The following is an 18,712-nucleotide window of genomic DNA, read 5'->3' as shown; positions in this document are numbered from 1 at the left end:
ACGGCGACGCTTTCCCCTACTCTATCTTTGTTCGGACTATAGCCTAAGAAGCTGCAATGCTTCTTATACTCCCGACATTCCCTGTAATTGTTCAAATGATTATTTTTTAGTGATTACTGGATGGAATTTTGTGCGCTTCGTTTAATAAATTGTACCCTCCCTGCTGTTATGTCGCTATGGCGAAGCAGGAACTAAATAAACGAATGAACGAACGCCTCTAAGGCGCGAGCGAGTACGAAGCCTGTGACAGATACCTCCTGAGAGATGCGGCATTTAAACCACGAAAGTGTGCCGTACGAAGCTGTCACGACAAATGTTGCACGCAGTAAAGGGTGTAATACATGCATCGAGTACTACTCACCTCTGGCAGGGGCCGAAATATTGGTGCAATAGAATAGAGCGTGACAGCCACGAATGCGCATGAGACAAGACCACACACCTGTAAGCGAAAATAAGCAAATACACGCACATACTCAAATAAATGCCGAAGAACCAGCCACACTTATGTGAGCGATGCCGCGACCTCTCTATAGGACTTTAATTGCAGCATTATGAACGATCACAGAAACGCACACACAAAAGAAATCTTTGTTAACGTGGAACCTGCCACAGTGGCCTAGTGCACGGCTACGGTGCTCGGCTGCTGAGCCGAAGGTCGCGTGATCAAATTCCTGCCGCGGCGGCCGCACTAGCGATGGAGGCGAAAATGCTTGAGGCCCGTGTACTTAGATTTAGCGGCACGTTAAAGAACCCCGTGTGGTCGAAATTTACGGAGCGCTCCACTACGTTACTACGTCGTCCCTCATAATCATATCGTGGATTTTGCACGTTAAACCCCAACAATTATTATTATTTCTTAACGTGACATTCCATTTGCAGTCCAGCGCTTGTGTTTGCGTCATTTTTATGTGTGCGTAATTGTGCTACTTGTGCCTTGATTCATGAATATCATGGTTCACCATCTAGCCCGTGAGTATATATTAAGCGGAATTCACGGCAATCACGGCACCAATTCGCTCAGCTGAGTCATGTTTTTCGGTCTTATATGGTCAATGCACTATAGCGAAAGGACTAGTATTTTATTCGGCCTCATACACAAATTCAGTCGCCTGCCAGTCATGAAAGCTCCACGATTCATAAAAGTCATAAAACCATAATTGTGACGCTTGTAAGGGTTGTTCACCTGCTTGGTTAGGAAATGTATTAGAAGCGCATAGTGTTATCACCCATTATTATTGGAAGTACTCGTTTTGAATGTTTTCAATCGGCCTATGTGGCACATTTGCTGAGGAGGTACGTTTTGGTAATTCTACGCTATACACCATACTGGTGACCTCGATATTACGTATGGCGCCTCAACGGTGCGTTATCCGCTCTCATAGATTGCAAGATTACTCCTCAAAAGAAACTAAATCGTACTAATAATGATTTTTCGCAATTTGTTTAAATTGCAATTAAGTTGCACTGCAGATTACAACTTACCGAAAATACTAATCACTTTACATTACTATTCTTTTTGAAAAGTAATGAAATTACTTTGAAATTATGAATTCTTAAGTTCTTCATTCACTCGCAGCTCATTTACACTTTATTTGCATCACATATACATAAAAATATGATAGCTACTTATTCAACTGCCGACGCTTGCGGTTTGGCACCCAGATTAACATTTGTTTCTTATTGTTATTCTCCCTTCTTGGTGAACATTTTATTTCATAAGGGAAGTTGACATGTTGTATTTGATCCAAAAGCTACTATTGCAGCAAGGTCTTGGTACGGGTTAGTTGGTATTCCATTTCAAATTGTGGTCACAGCGCAAGGAAAGACTCGAGACAGAGTCTTCGTTGCTCTCTGTCTCGTGTATCGCCTTGCGCTGTTATCACAATTTGAACTACTATTGCAGCAAGAAATCACCCGGCCCGTACAGTTCAATGAAACATATTCCATGATGGAGCCGTATTCAGAATTATTAACTTTATTAAGAGACACTTGGATTCATGACAGCAATGCCATCAATATTTTCATGTGGTGGTGACGTCGACGAAGGTAGCAATCGGCGTGTCCAAGATGGAACTCTTTATTTGGCCGGGAAACGTAAAGTCAAATTACAGCAATACGCACTGTACACTGATAGCGGCGAACAGAGCGTCGGCCGTCGATGAACTGCCCTGCGGTAAGACGCATCGAACATTCGAGCCTAACCGCTGGGGGCCGCGTTAGTTCGAGAATAATCTCAACTGTTCGCGTTTGCGCGCTCAAGCCAATCAAAATATTCTAAGATAATCTAGAAGATTCCCAGACATTAGGGCGCGGCTTGCGCAGGCGGCGGCTACGCGTGCAACGGACTAGTTAGATAAAAATGACACAACTAAGCGCGCGTGGCAATACACCCAGCGGCGCAAAGGGCGAACCGGAAATGTCGTTTCGACCTGTGGAGGACTGATGTGGTTTGACACTGTACTTCAATTAACATTTATCGTTTCCCGCTTTGTGTTGTAGCATGTGGATCGAATATGCAACTATCGAAAAAATCCTGCGTCTCACACATCACATGTACACTAAGTTCTGACCCGCACTTCGTTTGAAATACCTAAAGTTACTCACATTCGGAATATTATTCTTGCGGTAGCAATTATTGGACACTCTCGGCTTGTTTTTTGCCGTTGGCGTCGCCGTCCTGTCCCGTATATGCATATGTCTACACACACACACACACACATATATATATATATATATATATATATATATATATATATATATATATATATATATATAAGAGCCACATAGAAAAAACTTCAGAAAAACTTTCCGACGCGCGGAATCGAACGGGTGACCTGTCGCTCCGCAGCGCGCGGCCTTAGACGGCTAGGCCACGAAGGGCACCGTCTTTCAGCCTGGTAACGGCGAGCTATTTATATACACCATTTACTTCAGCATGCTTTCTTGGTCACCACCGAGATGGCGCGCTTTTAAAGTCGTCGCCCTGTTCCTGCGAACGCCGTTGCTTTTCGCCCTACAGGGCGTGGTCGCCTTCGTCCGCTTATCCCGAGGAAAGAAGGGGGCGGGCGTGGGGGTGGAGCGGGGGGTTGTATGGCTTGTGCTTTCCCCGCGATGTCCGCGCTCAAGTCACAGAGCATACGAAGGTCACTTCGCTCGCTGCAGCGGCCGCGTTTGCGAAAGGAGCGCGCTGTTCAAACAGAAATAAGTATAATAGCTGTGACAGTTAGTTCGCGCTCGTCCTGTGTTTCGTTTGTTTCGTGCGTCCTGCTTTAGCAGTGCGCTGAAGCAGTGCGCTCCAAGTGTCAATCTGTGACGCATGATAGTTCGCGTTCGTCCTGTGTGCATTCTTTTCGTGCGTCCTTTGGGCTCGAGCGACGCGCTGGCATTTTTCAGCTGCTTTCCGCTCTTCGCGTTACATTCGAACTTGTTGCTATCATATTCATTGCTTCGCCGTTGCGGCGAAACTGTGACTTTTTGTTCAATTTTGTAAATATCATTGTAAGTAGTGTATAAAATTTGTATTCTTCAATTGTTTCTGTTTAATCAGTACTATCTCTGCGACTATTTGGTAGCGATTTATTGATATTGCGGTTATAGTAGAATTTTCGGGACACTTGAATATTGTTTTGAGTTGATTCGAATGTATGTCAGACTTAAGTGAAATAAAATCTTCCAACTTGAAAATGAAATATATCATATAGTATTCTTTAGTGCACAGCTTCACCTCGTAATCTTAAAGGGACCCCGAAACAGATTCACAACCAATCATCAAAGGAGCTCCGTATCAAAGTTTACTGTTTCACGAAACGACTGCCGCAAAAAGAATCCGTGAATTACGAGCGGAGGAATTTGTATCACGCTCTTAGCTCTTCATCCCTGCTTTCGTCCCAGTGAGCGCGCTGAAATCTGCATGGCAGGGTGGATGACAACGGGGCAAGAAGCTTGGTCAGTACGTCAGCGTTCGTCGTGACCTTGAGCGCTCATTTTCATTGAACACGCGGCTCACTTTCAGTTTCATCATATTCTCGCTGGTGTAATGTTGTAATGTAATTCTAGTACTGTATGGAGCGCAGCGCGGGTACGTCGCTGCACGCCGCGCTGGTTGCGATAACTATGCAGCTCACGATGCACAAATCAGCTGATAGCATGTGCTTTGGGGTATATGACACAGTTGATTTTCGGTGTACCGTATATGAAATTTTTTGTCGAGAGAAGAGCCAGCGATTTCTAGCTAACTTTGTGCTGTGCTATAAAGGTTGGCTCACATGTTCGCAGGCCTCGACAACCAATAAGCAGCGTTTTCTGACCATGTTCAAAAATTGTTGCAGAGCCTCTTTAGGTAAAATTTTAATGTTTTTGCGTAATAATGCGAATGCTAAGAATTTTCGTGTTAGTACCCAGATAGGATTTTGGTGCACGGGGAATGAATGGACTCCTGGTCTAATTCGATGAATTAGAATTTTTAACCCACAGTGAACTTAGGCGTCCATGTGAATTTGGACGTTCTTGTGCTTATGAGCGACAGAATTTGCGGACCTCATATCCGGTAGTCGCACCTGCGCTTTCATCTTTAGCAACGCGGTGGGATATGTCGATATGTCAGTGTTTAAGGCTCTGGGCTTTTCACGCCTAAATCACGATATGATCGTACCAACAACATCGTAAACAAATGCAGTTCAACGAATATCTTAGGAAATCATAGTATTTGATGCAAAAGGCATACAGCAAGCTTATCATGGTACATATATTGTAGTCAAGGTAGAGCTCAGAATTCATAGAGATATAGAATGCGACGTACTGTAGACACAGCCGGGCACTGCCGAGACTGTCCGTGAAAGCAGTAGGGCTCGTACCTATTGAGCCATATCTTAGGCCATAGTCGCAGCGGAAACGTCCTCATTGTCGGATAGTGCGCTTCGTTTGAGCAACTGTGGCCACTCTTAAGTGCCAATCTACATTTTAGAAGTACTTACCTGAGTATTCACACCGACTTCTCTGAGAACAACAGATCTCGCCAATGCCGAGCCTGCGGGTATGCACGAGAAGAATGAACCGACTACGTTGCTCATACCGTATGCCAGCATCTCCTGCAAACGACAAAAGGCCCGCGAGTCCAACCACAGGTAAGAATAATCATGGTCATCGTTAGCATGAAGTAGTGCGCGATGTATACATACATACATACATACATACATACATACATACATACATACATACATACATACATACATACATACATACATACATACATACATACATACATACATACATACATACATACAATACCGTAAAATCCCGAGTAAGCGCCCCCCACCCCTACAGTGAAATATATTCCTACAAGATTTGGAGGGAGGCCCTTGCACGGTCACGAATCAAAATTCAAGATGGCGGCGGAAGAGCCGCGCGTGCTTCCAATGAAATAAATGCGTTTTTGAATAGGCATGCATAAATTGGTGTTAGTAGCCCCCTCGTGAAGCAATAAAAACACAGAATGAAGCAGTAAAAATGGCGGGAGGGCAGGGGGTGAGGCGCTTGCCCGGGAGAGTGCACGGTATATATATATATATATATATATATATATATATATATATATATATATATATATATATATATATATATATATATATATATATATATATATATATATATATATATATATATATATATGTATATATATATATATATATATATATATATATATATATATATATATATATATATATATATATATATATATATATATATATATATATATATATATGTATATATATATATATATATATATATATCGAAATGAGGAGCACGAGCAGCAACCACTGTCTCTCTCTCTGAGTAAGACGACGTTGAAGCGTCTGCTCTTTTGTTCTGACAATACAGACCTTGTGTTTCCTTGTAGCACCGTCGTCCTGTGTCCTGTTCTTTCCGCTTTGCGACACTATATATATATATATATATATATATATATATATATATATATATATATATATATAGATATGTGTATATATATATATATATATATATATATATATATATATATATATATATATATATATATATATATATATATATATATATATATTATTGTCTACTGGCGGCGCTGACTGACGCTCCCACGTTTAAATGCACACATATACCCTATAAAGTGCACGGGGGGATGGCCGCCGCGGTAGCTCAGTTGGTAGAGCATCGGACGCGTTATTCGAAGGTGGCAGGTTCGGTCCCTGCCCGCGGCAAGCTATCTTTTCGTCCACTTTTCTTTCTTCACAATTACCTTACATTTATTACTAAAAAACATCCCCTATACTTTCCTTCGCATTATTGTCTGTTAGTTCTCATTAATATTGCGTATAACAAAGAAAACGAGCCCTTGAAATTAACGCTTCTTTCCTTCATTCATAGCGAGGGTCTCGTTCTGGCAGACTTGATGCTTTCAGGTAGTATGCGAGGGATTATTGGTCAGCTGCCAGCTCGTAATAAGTTCACGTGCTACGTGACGCCAACAGGCAGAAAAAGAGTGTTCCACACTCGCCGTCATGGCTACTGGCGGCGCTGACTGACGCTCCCACGTTTAAATGCACACATATACCCTATAAAGTGGACGGGGGGATGGCCGCCGCGGTAGCTCTGTTGGTAGAGCATCGGACGCGTTATTCGAAGGTCGCAGGTTCGGTCCCTGCCCGCGGCAAGCTATCTTTTCGTCCACTTTTCTTTCTTCACATTTACCTTGCATTTATTACTAAAAAACATCCCCTATACTTTCCTTCGCATTATTGTCTGTTAGTTCTCATTAATATTGCGTATAACAAAGAAAACGAGCCCTTGAAATTAACGGTTCTTTCCTTCATATATATATATATATATATATATATATATATATATATATATATATGTGTGTGTGTGTCTGTGTGTGTGAACAACAAGAGACACGTCGAAAATAAAATGGTTTTTTTACGTTTCGGCCATGGGTTTATGACGAAGACCGGTCCCATATATACCGGGTGTCCCAGCTATCTTTAGCCAAGGGTTAAAAAATGCAATATTAGAGGCGGGCGAGTGAAATCAGTTGCAAGTTACTGACAGTCACCTTGTGCACTACATTAAATTTTGTTTGATAATTAACTAATTTGTGAACTAGGATTATTTACCTAAATTGTTTAATATTGACTTTAGGCAACAAGTGCGGCTTGCAAAGTTCGAGAGCGTCTTCAGAAACCCCAATTGCATTATTTGCGATAAAGAAAGTCTCCCGTATACCATTTTTTCCAAGCTGCAAGGGAAGCCCGCGAAATGCAAAAAGAACCACGGGACTACCGCTTTCGCACACAGCGAAATTGGTGCTTTCAGCCGTGGTTTGAGCGAACGAAATCAGCTGGGGCCGGGACTCGCCGGCTCCATTGCAGCTGTAGGCCGATAAGTGGGCGATGATTTCTTGACAGGCGTCGGCCAGTTGGCGCGCGTGACGGTGCAAGTTGTAGCGAGCGCGGGCCCAGAAGCCACGACACACACACACACACACACAAACACACACACACACACACACACACATATATATATATATATATATATATATATATATATATATATATATATATATATATATATATATATATATATATATATATATATATATATATATATAAATATATATATATATATATAACCAAGCGCGCCTATTAGCCACCCACAGCAGAAGTCACTCTTCTGAGCGTCCCAGTAATTAATTCATGGATACATTAAATAAATATTTCATCATATCATGAGTTATCTAATAAGCTGTTTTTCAATTCCAGCTGGCGAATACATCGGCAACTTTGATATGAAAGCTTTGGTGTCACAAGTTTTTGCTGTTCACTTAAACATCTTTAGAACGACACAGAATACTTTAAAAATTTTGAAATCTCTGACTCAGGTAAGAAGCAGAATCCTATGTCACATAAGCCTGCCATCAGTTGACACGAGGTTATGATGCAATATGTACAGCGAATAACACTACCGAATTACGCTCATAGAGCGCATAAGCTTAACGTATTTTTGAAAGGACGTTAAAATTGACTTCTTGGTGGTGATACATGGTGAAACTTGTGGCGCACAAAAAAGATACGGACACAGACATGTCCAGTAGTCACTTTCTTTGTCCGTGTCCTTTATTGTGCCACAACTTCCACCATATAATGTATTTTTGGCGCGAAATGCTCTAGAAACATTTTTTTCAGGCAGCCATTGCACGACGAGCTTTTGCCCGCCGATGAGGTTTCATATAACAGGCATACGCCGCCGCCGTTTAGTTTGTATTGATTTGCAGCGTCAATGGAACATATATCAGGCAATATTTTGTCTCTGCGTGCACAGAACTATAGTATTTGACATCGCAGCACTTCGTCAGCAATATGAGCCTTATATTTTTAGTGAGTAATAGGAGGGCACGGACCTGACTTGCATTCGCCTTGACGCGCTGCTTTTGGCCGAACAGTTTCGCTATGGAAAAAGTGGATACAAACTGCACGATGGCGATTGCCGCAGAGTCGGGTAGAAGCGATGGCCAATTCTCGAAAGGTGGCAGCGTTGGTTTCGGAAACCTGAAAAAAAATATACGGGAGATTAGCACACAGTTGCGCGAAGCTTTGCACAGCGAAGCTGCTTGATCGTCAACTCGTACTGCTGCAGCACGGGAATCGCAATGCCGGCGGCGACTGTATCCAGCGTGCTTGGCCTAAGAAGCAGCAGACGAGACGGCAACGGGCGGATCCGGAATACGCTCCAAGCTTGCCACTCTGAATGTGTTCAAATCACTCTCCCTCAGCCACGGTGTAAGAAACTGTGGCGGTTGCTATGGCGACGTCTCGGTGGCGACTGCTCCTCGGCTTGGCAGGGGCTTCGCTATTCTTAGCAACGGCACAGCAGGGGTGCTTTGTTAACGGACGTCTTACTGCCAGCTTTAGCAGCTTCGCTCTTAAAATAGCATTCGTGCCCAAACAGTCTTCCTTCTAAAATAAAACTGAATATATTAAGAGCGACTACCGAGACAGCGTGATTACGCGTCCGTAGAACAATTCTAATTATAATAGTATCTGGGGTTTAACGTCCTGAAACCACGATATAATGAGAGACGCCGTAGCGGAGGGCTCCGGAAATTTCTAGCACCTGGGGTTCTTTAACGTGCAGCTAAATCTAAGTGAACGGGCCTCAATCATTTTTGCCTCCATCAAAAATGCAGGCGCCGCGGCCGAGATTCGATCCCGCGACCTCCGGGTCAGCAGTCGAGCACCATAACCACTTGACCTTTTTGCGGGGTGTTAGACGATTCTGAACACAGAGGATTCATCATTAGGAACAGTAAAACCACTTCTGCCAACCAGGGCTGGGCAAAGATACTTTGAAATTGTATCGCGATATGATACAAGATACTCAGGCAAGAAGTATTTGAGATACAGATACAAAATACCACAACGCCGATTGTATCCGAAATGATACATTCTAATTGTATCTTGAGATACTTCGATAATTCGGAAATTTGTTATTATACATCTGTATATACGGTAATGTAGCACTAAACGCCGATGCACGAAAATGTTCGCTTGAAAGTTTATCAACTAAGACCAATTTTGTTAGATTTGAATGGAGTGTCTGTTAGTTACTCCAAAGTTTTGCATTTCTTGCTGAAGGTATATTACTTTTGTTCCGAAACAACTTATTGCTTTAGCTGCTTACCACGACAGCTCTTTATACACTTCGCTGATAACGGTTTTTGCTTGCAGCTTTTGTAATTGGGTGTAGTCGATGCCCTGCTTACGGACGAAATAACGGGCTACCATCTTCAATAAGAAGCCTCCGCCCTATCGTGCAAACACCGTTGTTAAGTTCTACCTTGCCCGTAGACGTATCACGGTTTTCGCAATACGCGGACAGGTGTACATCAACGAGAACGCTGGTAGTGACATTCTTTGCGACGCATCTTGTTTACTTAGAGGACATATAAAACTGCAATTGCTTTTATATTCTACTTATCGGCTGACGTACTCAGTAATGCGCAATCGTTTAACACTTTTTCTTTTATGACATACCATGTGCAGCCCAGAAAACGTGTCAGACGTGTTCTATAGTTGCACGAAGTGCCGCAGGACACCGCCGCTTTTCACACTATATTGCCACTCAAGCCCCGATTACCTGGTGATTAGTAACAGTAAAAGCATTTAGAGAAGACTAAGAAAGGAAAACAAATATAACTAAGTAAAATAGAAAAGCAGTTCTGCATAAAACACAGCACGATACAGGCGGCACTCCCAAGAGCTAATAATACTTACTGAGTTTAACGTCCAACAGAACCACAATATGATAATAATAGACGCCATAGTGGAGGGCTCCGGAAATTTCGACCACGTGGTGTTATAAAACTTAAATATAAGGACACGGGCATCGAACTGCGGCCGCCGCGACATACGGGTTAGCAGTCAAGCACCATAACCACTAGACCCCCACGGATGCAAGGATGCAAATCACAAAGCAGCGGCTCCTTGTCGACAGCGGTTCCGACAGGTCCGCGTTCCCCGACGTCTTTCGAGCTCAGCGCGGCAAACCTGTCCACAATCAAGACGTACGGCTCGCTCCGCCTGCACATCCAGCTTAAAAACGTAAGCCATGACCTCCATTAGAATTTCGCCATCGCCGACGTCTCCGAGCCAATCATCAGCTGAGACGTTTTGGTACACTACAACCTCCTTCCGGACTGCCGCCACGACTGTCTCGTCGACGCGACAACAGGAGATTCTTCGCCAATCGTAAAATGGATAAATAATTTTCTAACCAACCGTAGCCAATCAGTCTGTGTGAATGGGCACACATCTTCACTCGGATATATGCAGCGCGACTTGGACGAAAACAGGAGACACATAAAACACAGACGAGCGCCGACTTACAACTGAGTTTATCTGAGCCGGGTTGTTTTGAATTATCTTGATCCGTTCACAGTCAATTGTATTGATTTTGTCTGCTTTTGGTTTCGTATTGCTCGTTTTTTTCGGTAAGAGCGCAAGCAGTCTGTTGGTTTCATTACCTCACGCCAATTTCTGATCTCTAGGTTGTCATTGAGTGTTTCATCCTCTCATGCTTTTCCGTGGTTGTTGGTCATTGTTCTTTTAGATGCATACTTCACTCGTCACCAGGACAAGTTAGATATTTCACGCTATGCGTGTGTTCGGCTTGGTTTATGTTGGCGCGTTTTCTGGAATGTGTAATTCTTTGCGCTGTCTTGTCATCAAAAAAATTAGTTCGCTTGTGTGATATAGGTGCGCATAAACGGTAGCTTTTCGTCTTGCTATAGGCATGTGATAAATGTTTTTTTGCTTACAGCATCATTAAGTCTTTTATCGTTTTATCGTCGTTTATTTGCTTCCGTGTGATGGGTGATACAGGCTGGTTTGGTGCATAAAAAAAGGCCTGTCGAAGTGCGAATAAACTCAGTTGTAAGTCGGCGCTCGTCTGTGTTTTATGTGTCTCCTGTCTTCGTCAAAGTCGCGCTGCATATATCCGAGTATGTACCAACTCGCCCAAGTCAAAGTTTTATTGGCACACATCTTCACTTTCGCTTGTAAAGTCTGGTGTTCCCCAGGGATCGGTCCTGGGACCAATTTTGTTTCTCATTTACATCAACGACATTGGACATATCTTATCATCTACAATCATGTTATTTGCAGGCGACTGCATCGTCTACAGACGAATTGATAACATCCAAGATAATAAGTCATTACAGTCGGATATCGATAAACTCGCATGTTGGTGTCACAAGTGGCAAATGCAAATTAACGCTTCTAAAACTAAGGCCATGACCTTCACAAGAGCACCTAAATCGGTACTAAGCCATTACGAAATTCAAGGTTTCCCCATTGAAAAAGTATCCACATTTAAATATCTCGTACTTAATTTATCTTCTGATTTAACTTGCAACGAGCACATTAATATGACAACTAGTAAGACATCCAAAACACTTGGCTTCATTAGACGAAACCTATACTTGGCGAACTCTTCCACCAAATTGTTAGCATACACCACACTTGTCCGTTCAAAGATAGAATATGCATCCGTCATCTGAAACCCACACCAATCATATCTGATCGATCAACTAGAATTCATACAAAATAAAGCGGCAAAATTTATCATCAAGAAATATTCGCGCAACTATAGCATTACAGATATCAAAGACCCACTTTCATTACCCTCTCTTCAAAAACGCAGACTACTAGCACTGTTATCATATTTCACACATTAAAACACCTCATAATATTTCCCAGCGTTTTGATCACGCACTCAAAGTACAGCCTTTCTTTTGCACGCACTAATACGTATCAATTATTCAACATTACTTCTAGCCATACATTACTGGAACGCACTACCGAGGGGCATAGCTTCGATCATTGATCATGACGCTTTTGTTAATAACTTGAAGATTTTCTTGAATGTATGACTAGCCTATACATGTGGGTATGTGCATGTATGTACATATACAAGTTCTTTTTTTTTCCTGTTCATTGTACAAATAAATTTTTTCAGCTCAATTTTCATTGCATTTTAATTTTCAGTGTATAATTGGAGTGTTTTTTTATCTCGCTCTATTTAGCATCCTTGATTTTGTAACTTTGTCTTAACAATGTGATTTATATGTTACGAATCTTCTTGCACCCGGCCTTGTTAATAGTTATATGTTTTATATTGTTGACTATTTTCAGTGTGTACTACCAATGGTCTTATTTGCAAGTTTGTTTATATAACTGTCTCAAAATTCCCTATGTAATGCCCGAATGGGCTTTAGGGTATATGAATAAAAAAAAGCCAGAGAACGACCGCTCACCAGCTCAGCGCTGAAAATCATTCGCCATATCACGACATCCTTGCTGAATTTACAGGTTTGACGCGCCCCAGCGTGCTGCCACGCAAAGTGCAGCACGCCACCGTGTACTACATCCAGACCACTTCAGAACTCCAGATTTTATGCCGCACCCATCGCCTTGCCCCAGACCGCATGCGCACAGCTAAAGCAGAGTTCGAGGGCATGCACCGCAATAGAATCGCTCGCCGCTCTGATGGCCCATGGGCCTCGCCACTTCACCTTGTAGCGAAGAAGACCGGCGGCCCTGTGGGGACTACGGTGCCCTCAACGCACGCACCATCCCGGGCAGGTACTCTGTCCACCATACGAAGTACTTCAGCCGTTGGATTCACGGATACCACGTCTTCTCTGTGCTAGACTTGGCGAAGTTCTGCACGCAGATACCCGTCAGGCCGGACGACGTCCCGAAAACTGCATTCCCCCTTCGGTTTGTTCGAGTTTTCCTTTATGAGCTTTGGCCTAAAAAACGCTGGTCAAACCTTCCAGTGATTCATCGGCGAAGTCGTCCGCGGATTCGACTTCTGCTACGTCTATCTTGACGATATATTGGCATTTTCCCGTAACGCCGAAAAACAATACAGGCACCTTCGTCTACTGTTCCAACGCCTCGATGACCACGGCGTACTCGTGAATGTCCAGCACAGCACGCTCGGCGTTTCAGCCGTCCATTTACTCGGCGATGAAGATTCAACAGAGGGAACTCGAGCCTTGCTTCAAAGCTTCCATATTTCTAGCGAACACGCACAAAGGACGACATAGAAAGAGACAGGACAACCGCTAGACTTCGACTCCTTGCCTCAGAGCATCTCAGACCTGCAAAACTACCTTCAACCCACCACCGCTAAAGACCTTCGCCGTTTCCACGGCCTGCTAAACTTTTACATGCGTTTCTTGCCGTACGTCGCCGACTAGCAGGCTCTCCTACACGATGCTTTGGCTGGTCAACGAGGAAACCAACCTGTCACTTGGACATCGACTTCAGCGAAAATTTTCGAAGAATGCAAAGCTGCTCTCTGCACCGCCACGCTTCTCTCCCATCCCAACCAGAAGATCCCTTGGGACGCTTCACGGACGCCTCTGGCTTCGCCGTCGGCGCCGCTCTCATGCAACGCGTAGACAACACCTGGTAGCCCTTGGCGTTCTTCTCTAAGAAACTCTCGGCTCGCAAAATGACATCTTCAACGGCCAGTTCCACCGACGAAACCATGACCACCGCCCCGACGAGTTCGCCAGCTAACTACAGAGAACGTCTGACAATATAGGAAGCAGTTCAACACCTTCGCCACATTCTTGAAGCACAACACTCCACTATCTACACCAACCACAAACCTCTCGCCCACGCCTTCCCTCAACGGCGCGACAAACTCCTGCCAGTTAGCACAACCAGCTCTCGCTCATTGCCAAGTTTACCACCGACATCGTACACATCAGCGGGAAAGACAACGTGGTCGCCGACGCACTTTCACGTGTGGCAGCTATCAGCTCTTAGCAGACAACAGCTGACGTCCTCGCGGAGGCTCCGACTACGGACGCGGAACTGCAGCCACTTCTTAAGGGCGGGTCCTCACTACAGCTACAAGTCCCCATACCTGAGTCGACGACCACAATCTACTGCGACATGTCGACAGGACGAAGCAGGTCCTATGTGCCCGTGTCCCGACGCCGTGGCCTTTTCAACCAGCTGCACCTCAGCCATCCCGGCATAGGAGCCTCTACGCGCCTTGTGGTCGACGCTATGTCCGGCCCTTCATGCAGCGGGATTGCCGCACCTGGGCGCGTTCTTTCATTCAATGCCAGCGCGCTAATATTTCCAGGCACGTCGTATAACCACTCGGAGGATTCCCTCAGCCCTCTGGTAGGTTTCAACACGTCCACCTCGACATCATAAGAACTTTCCCCCAGTTGGACCCTATCGACACTGCTCACCGCCATCGATCGGAATACTGGACGACCTGAGGCATGGCCCCTTGAGGGAATCACCGCAGAGGAAGTCGCCTCGCCTTTCCTCGTCGGCTGGATGCTCGTTGTGGCTCCCCTCGCCGCGACAACACCGACCAAGGACGACATTTCGAATCGCATCTTTTCAGGCTCCACCGTCCGACCTTCGGATTTGAGCGCTTGAGGACCACCAGTTACCACCCCTGCGCCAACGGGATGATATAGCGCTTACACCGACAGTTCAAAGCAGCCATCATATGCCACCCAGACTCAACCTGGCCCGAGGCCATCCCCGCGGTAACCCTAGGTATCCGCGCCACCTTCAAGCCGGACATTCAGGCTACACCAGCAGAGCTCGTCTACTGGGAACCACTCCGTCTCCCAAAGGGATTTCTCATTGCGATGCCATCTAACACCACGACGTCAGATCCCACCGACTTCGTCGCCCGGCTCCGACGCACCACCGCCGCCCTCCGCCCGTCACCTGCAGCTCACCGCTGCAAGCCTACACCTTTCGTGTTCAAGGATCTGGCAACGTGCACGCACGCTTTCTTCCGTGGCGACACCGTCCGCGGACCTTTCCAGCCGCCCTACAATGGTCCCAACTTGGTCGTCCATCGCTATGACAAAAACTTTACCCTGCGTGTGAACGGCAACGACGTGCGCGTTTCTATTCACCGGCTGTAGTCAGCATACATCGCTTCTGACTGATCAGGAAATGCCAATCCATCCACAGGCGTCGATAACAACCGCCGACGTCGCAGTGCGCTTCTCTCACTACACGCTATGGACGTCGGGTGCGCTTCACAGATTTCTACAACCCTGAGGGTTTTCCACTCCGCGGGGAGGGGGAGGAGAGGAGTGATATGGCGACACAATCTGCGCATAATTCCGCGCAGTCTCCACCTCGCAATCATTGAGGCCGGCATGACACTGCTGCACGCTGCATTGCATTCCGATAAGCCACAGCGCCACCGCAGCGTCACCCGAGGGATACGTCACCGGCGGTGGCTACAAAACCAGGCTGCTAAGCCCGGAAGATTACTGTTGCTCCGCTACCCAGACGTGCGTAGCGGCAGAATGCTCTCCCGATGCGGCTCCTAGTTGAACATGACATCGTTACGTTTTTATGTCCGGATTCGCCCTTCGCTAGACTCGACATCCCAAAACTTGCACAGAATTACTGCATTGTGCCTCCAATTAAGGCACAACTGAGATGGTTAATATCTTCAGAAACAATGGAAATTCCTACGATAGAGTCCGTAAGCAGAACTACACCGGCAACAGCCCCAATTTGTCCGAACAGCGGTGTCAGAGCGTTCACGCTTGTTTCGAGAGCTCTTGAAGAAAACGGTCATAGTAATGAAGTAAATTGTCACATATTTTCAAATTGGTGAGGTGTGTCAGAACGGTTAGTTGGGCTAGTTGGTGTGCTTCCACCTTTAACGAAATAAACAGCGTGAAAAACGAGGACGGGCAAGAAACGACAAATACGGGCGCTGACTCGCAACTCAAGCTTTTATTTCACGGAAATAAACTTTTAGTTGATAGAAATAAAATTTTAGTTGCGACAAGCACACAAACAATCATACCAAACACTGTGGGAATCGGAAGAGTCATTTTGGCGGAAGAAAAGAGTGTGTGATAGTCTCGCAGCAAGCATGCTTTTTAAGAAGGAGACGCTGTTTTTCAGTTCTCTTTCAACAACGTCATTGAGGTATGGTTGAACCTTAACAACCTTGGGGTTTACAGAAACGCTCGTATCACTTGCAGCGCTGTGTGCGTCTTCTTCTGTTGTCCTGTCATTTTTTGCGCTATTCCTTGAAGTATGTAAAACCGACAAGGCCAACTATATAGGCATCTGTATGATACATGTGGAAACATATCCAACGCTCGCATATACTGGGTCCTTTAACAATTCACATGTGATTCAGTTTAGATACTGGGGCATCAGCTTTTTTTCGTTGAAAATTTACGTTGCTTGATTATAAAACTTGTTACCGATAGCAGTTTGGAGCCAGACAGGCGGAGCAACGCTGTCAAGCCGTTTACCCGAACTCACACGTAGATCTCTGCAACTCACCTTGAGGTAATATGCCCAACAACTTTCACCCCGTGCTTGACGTCGAGCTCTAGGAAATGAGAAGCTGCCGTGGCCACAGCGACCTGAAGAAACGAGGCTTAGAATTTTTAGGAAGAGGCAACTACGGCTGAAGAAGCTGTTTTTGTTTATTCGACATGTGCGAACTACACCGACTGTAGGAATGTAAGTTTAACAGAAAACGTAAGTCACGGAATCATTATTGAGCAGTATGTTCACCTGTACCGAACGGGACACCGAAAGCGAGCTTCACTCAAAGAGCACAAGCGCTTCTGGAATCTCCACGGGAAGTTTTTATTGTATAGGAATCATAGGTTTACAGAGGTGTCATCCATAAGCTAAGGACTTGCTTTTGTTCTTTATGCGAGGTCAGAAATTTTCGAAAATGAAAGAGCAGAGCACTAAAATGTTTTGCCATCTCTCATTGACGTAATTCAAAGAAATTACGTTTGCTTCCGCTCTAAGAAATGGTGAAATTAACTAAGCGAGACATTCTGCGCTTGAAAGTGGGAACCAGAAGCAACAATATCTCGACGATTTATTACTTGTGGCAACACTGCACCACACATAAACGGACTGGCACGAACAAAATAAAGCCTTGTATTCTTCGCATCCGCTTCTATATAGCGCTTACTTGTGCACCACTTAAAAAAACGAGGACTAGGAAGACAGCCTTTTTCTAGTGCTCGCTTTTTAAGTGTTTCTCAAAAAATACTTGCCACAAGCTATCAAGAACTCGCCCAGACCTTTACCCATGTGCTTGAAGTTACAATTCAAGTTAGACTATGGTATCCTAAATCTCTACAAAATTGCACTCTGAAGCGGTCTGCTATCGGTTTTGATTTAGTTCACATGTTACAAGGCTGCTAACCTAGCAATAAGAGAATGGTGGTATTGTTATAGATATCCATAACGTTATATGCACCGTCAAAACTGTAAAATTTGCTCTGGTGCTTTTCAGGAAAAATATCGCTGTTCGTTGTGCGTTACTTGTATTTATATCTAATATTATATCTTCTACTTCGTTATTATATCTACTTTAACGAATGAAGCAGCCGACTGGGCAGGCTATTTCTAGAAATTACGAAACCTTATCATCCATGCCACATACCTGTGCTTTCGCGATGTTCACCATGCTGTAGAAAAGTGGGACTCGTTTACTCTTGGTGACAACCTATTTCACTTACGTGTGTTGCAATATGTTGCAAAAACGAGGAAAGACATAGAGTCGGCACAAGAGATACGATGTTCTTGTCGAGCCAAATGAAAAAGCTTTTTCCTGATTTTGTGACGCATTCATACTGTTATATAACAAGCAATTTCGTGCGTTTGCAAGCAGCGCAAATAAAGTTCAACCTGACGTCAAATCAGTCACCGCCAACGCAAAACAAGAACTTTAGGGAGTTTTTGAATAAGGGCCCCAACCGTTTTGAGGCCCCAAAGAAATAGCGGCGAGGCCGCTGCGCATGGGCGAGACCCAGTCAGCGTCTGGATATTGCGTTGGGGACGCTATTTCTCGAATTTAGCGGGAGCCCCAAAGCCTGCCCCAAAGGCTTTGCGTCAAACAAACATGACGGCACCCACAGAAGCGACGGCTTTCTATTTCATGTCAGGCATATTCCAAATACTTAGTGCCTTTCAAGGAGCGGAATAGAGTTCTAAGTGGTGTAACTGTAACTGCATATCTTTATTTTTTCGTTGCTAATTGATATGTTTACATACTTGAACATACTTTAACATCTTGAACTCAAGGTCTAATAAGCATTCATAAACATCTCAAGTTAATAGACACA

General features: G+C 44.5%; 1 protein-coding gene across 1 annotated transcript in view; it reads right to left on the bottom strand.

Annotated features, from left to right (window-relative positions):
* The window catches only part of LOC119377310 (uncharacterized), an 88,672-nt gene that overhangs the window by 32,628 nt on the left and 37,332 nt on the right, over positions 1-18,712 (bottom strand). Inside the window, exons 7-10 of the mRNA XM_049411570.1 lie at positions 16,902-16,984; positions 8,429-8,576; positions 4,974-5,087; positions 362-439 (exon numbers count right to left, since the gene is read on the bottom strand). Of these exons, the coding sequence (XP_049267527.1) occupies positions 362-439; positions 4,974-5,087; positions 8,429-8,576; positions 16,902-16,984 (423 nt within the window). The remainder of the gene's footprint in view (positions 1-361; positions 440-4,973; positions 5,088-8,428; positions 8,577-16,901; positions 16,985-18,712) is intronic.

Source organism: Rhipicephalus sanguineus, unplaced genomic scaffold (assembly GCF_013339695.2).
Source record: "Rhipicephalus sanguineus isolate Rsan-2018 unplaced genomic scaffold, BIME_Rsan_1.4 Seq4304, whole genome shotgun sequence".
NCBI lineage: Eukaryota > Metazoa > Arthropoda > Arachnida > Ixodida > Ixodidae > Rhipicephalus > Rhipicephalus sanguineus.
Note: the sequence above shows the minus strand (reverse complement) of the source record. Positions and strands in the feature narration are given on the sequence as shown.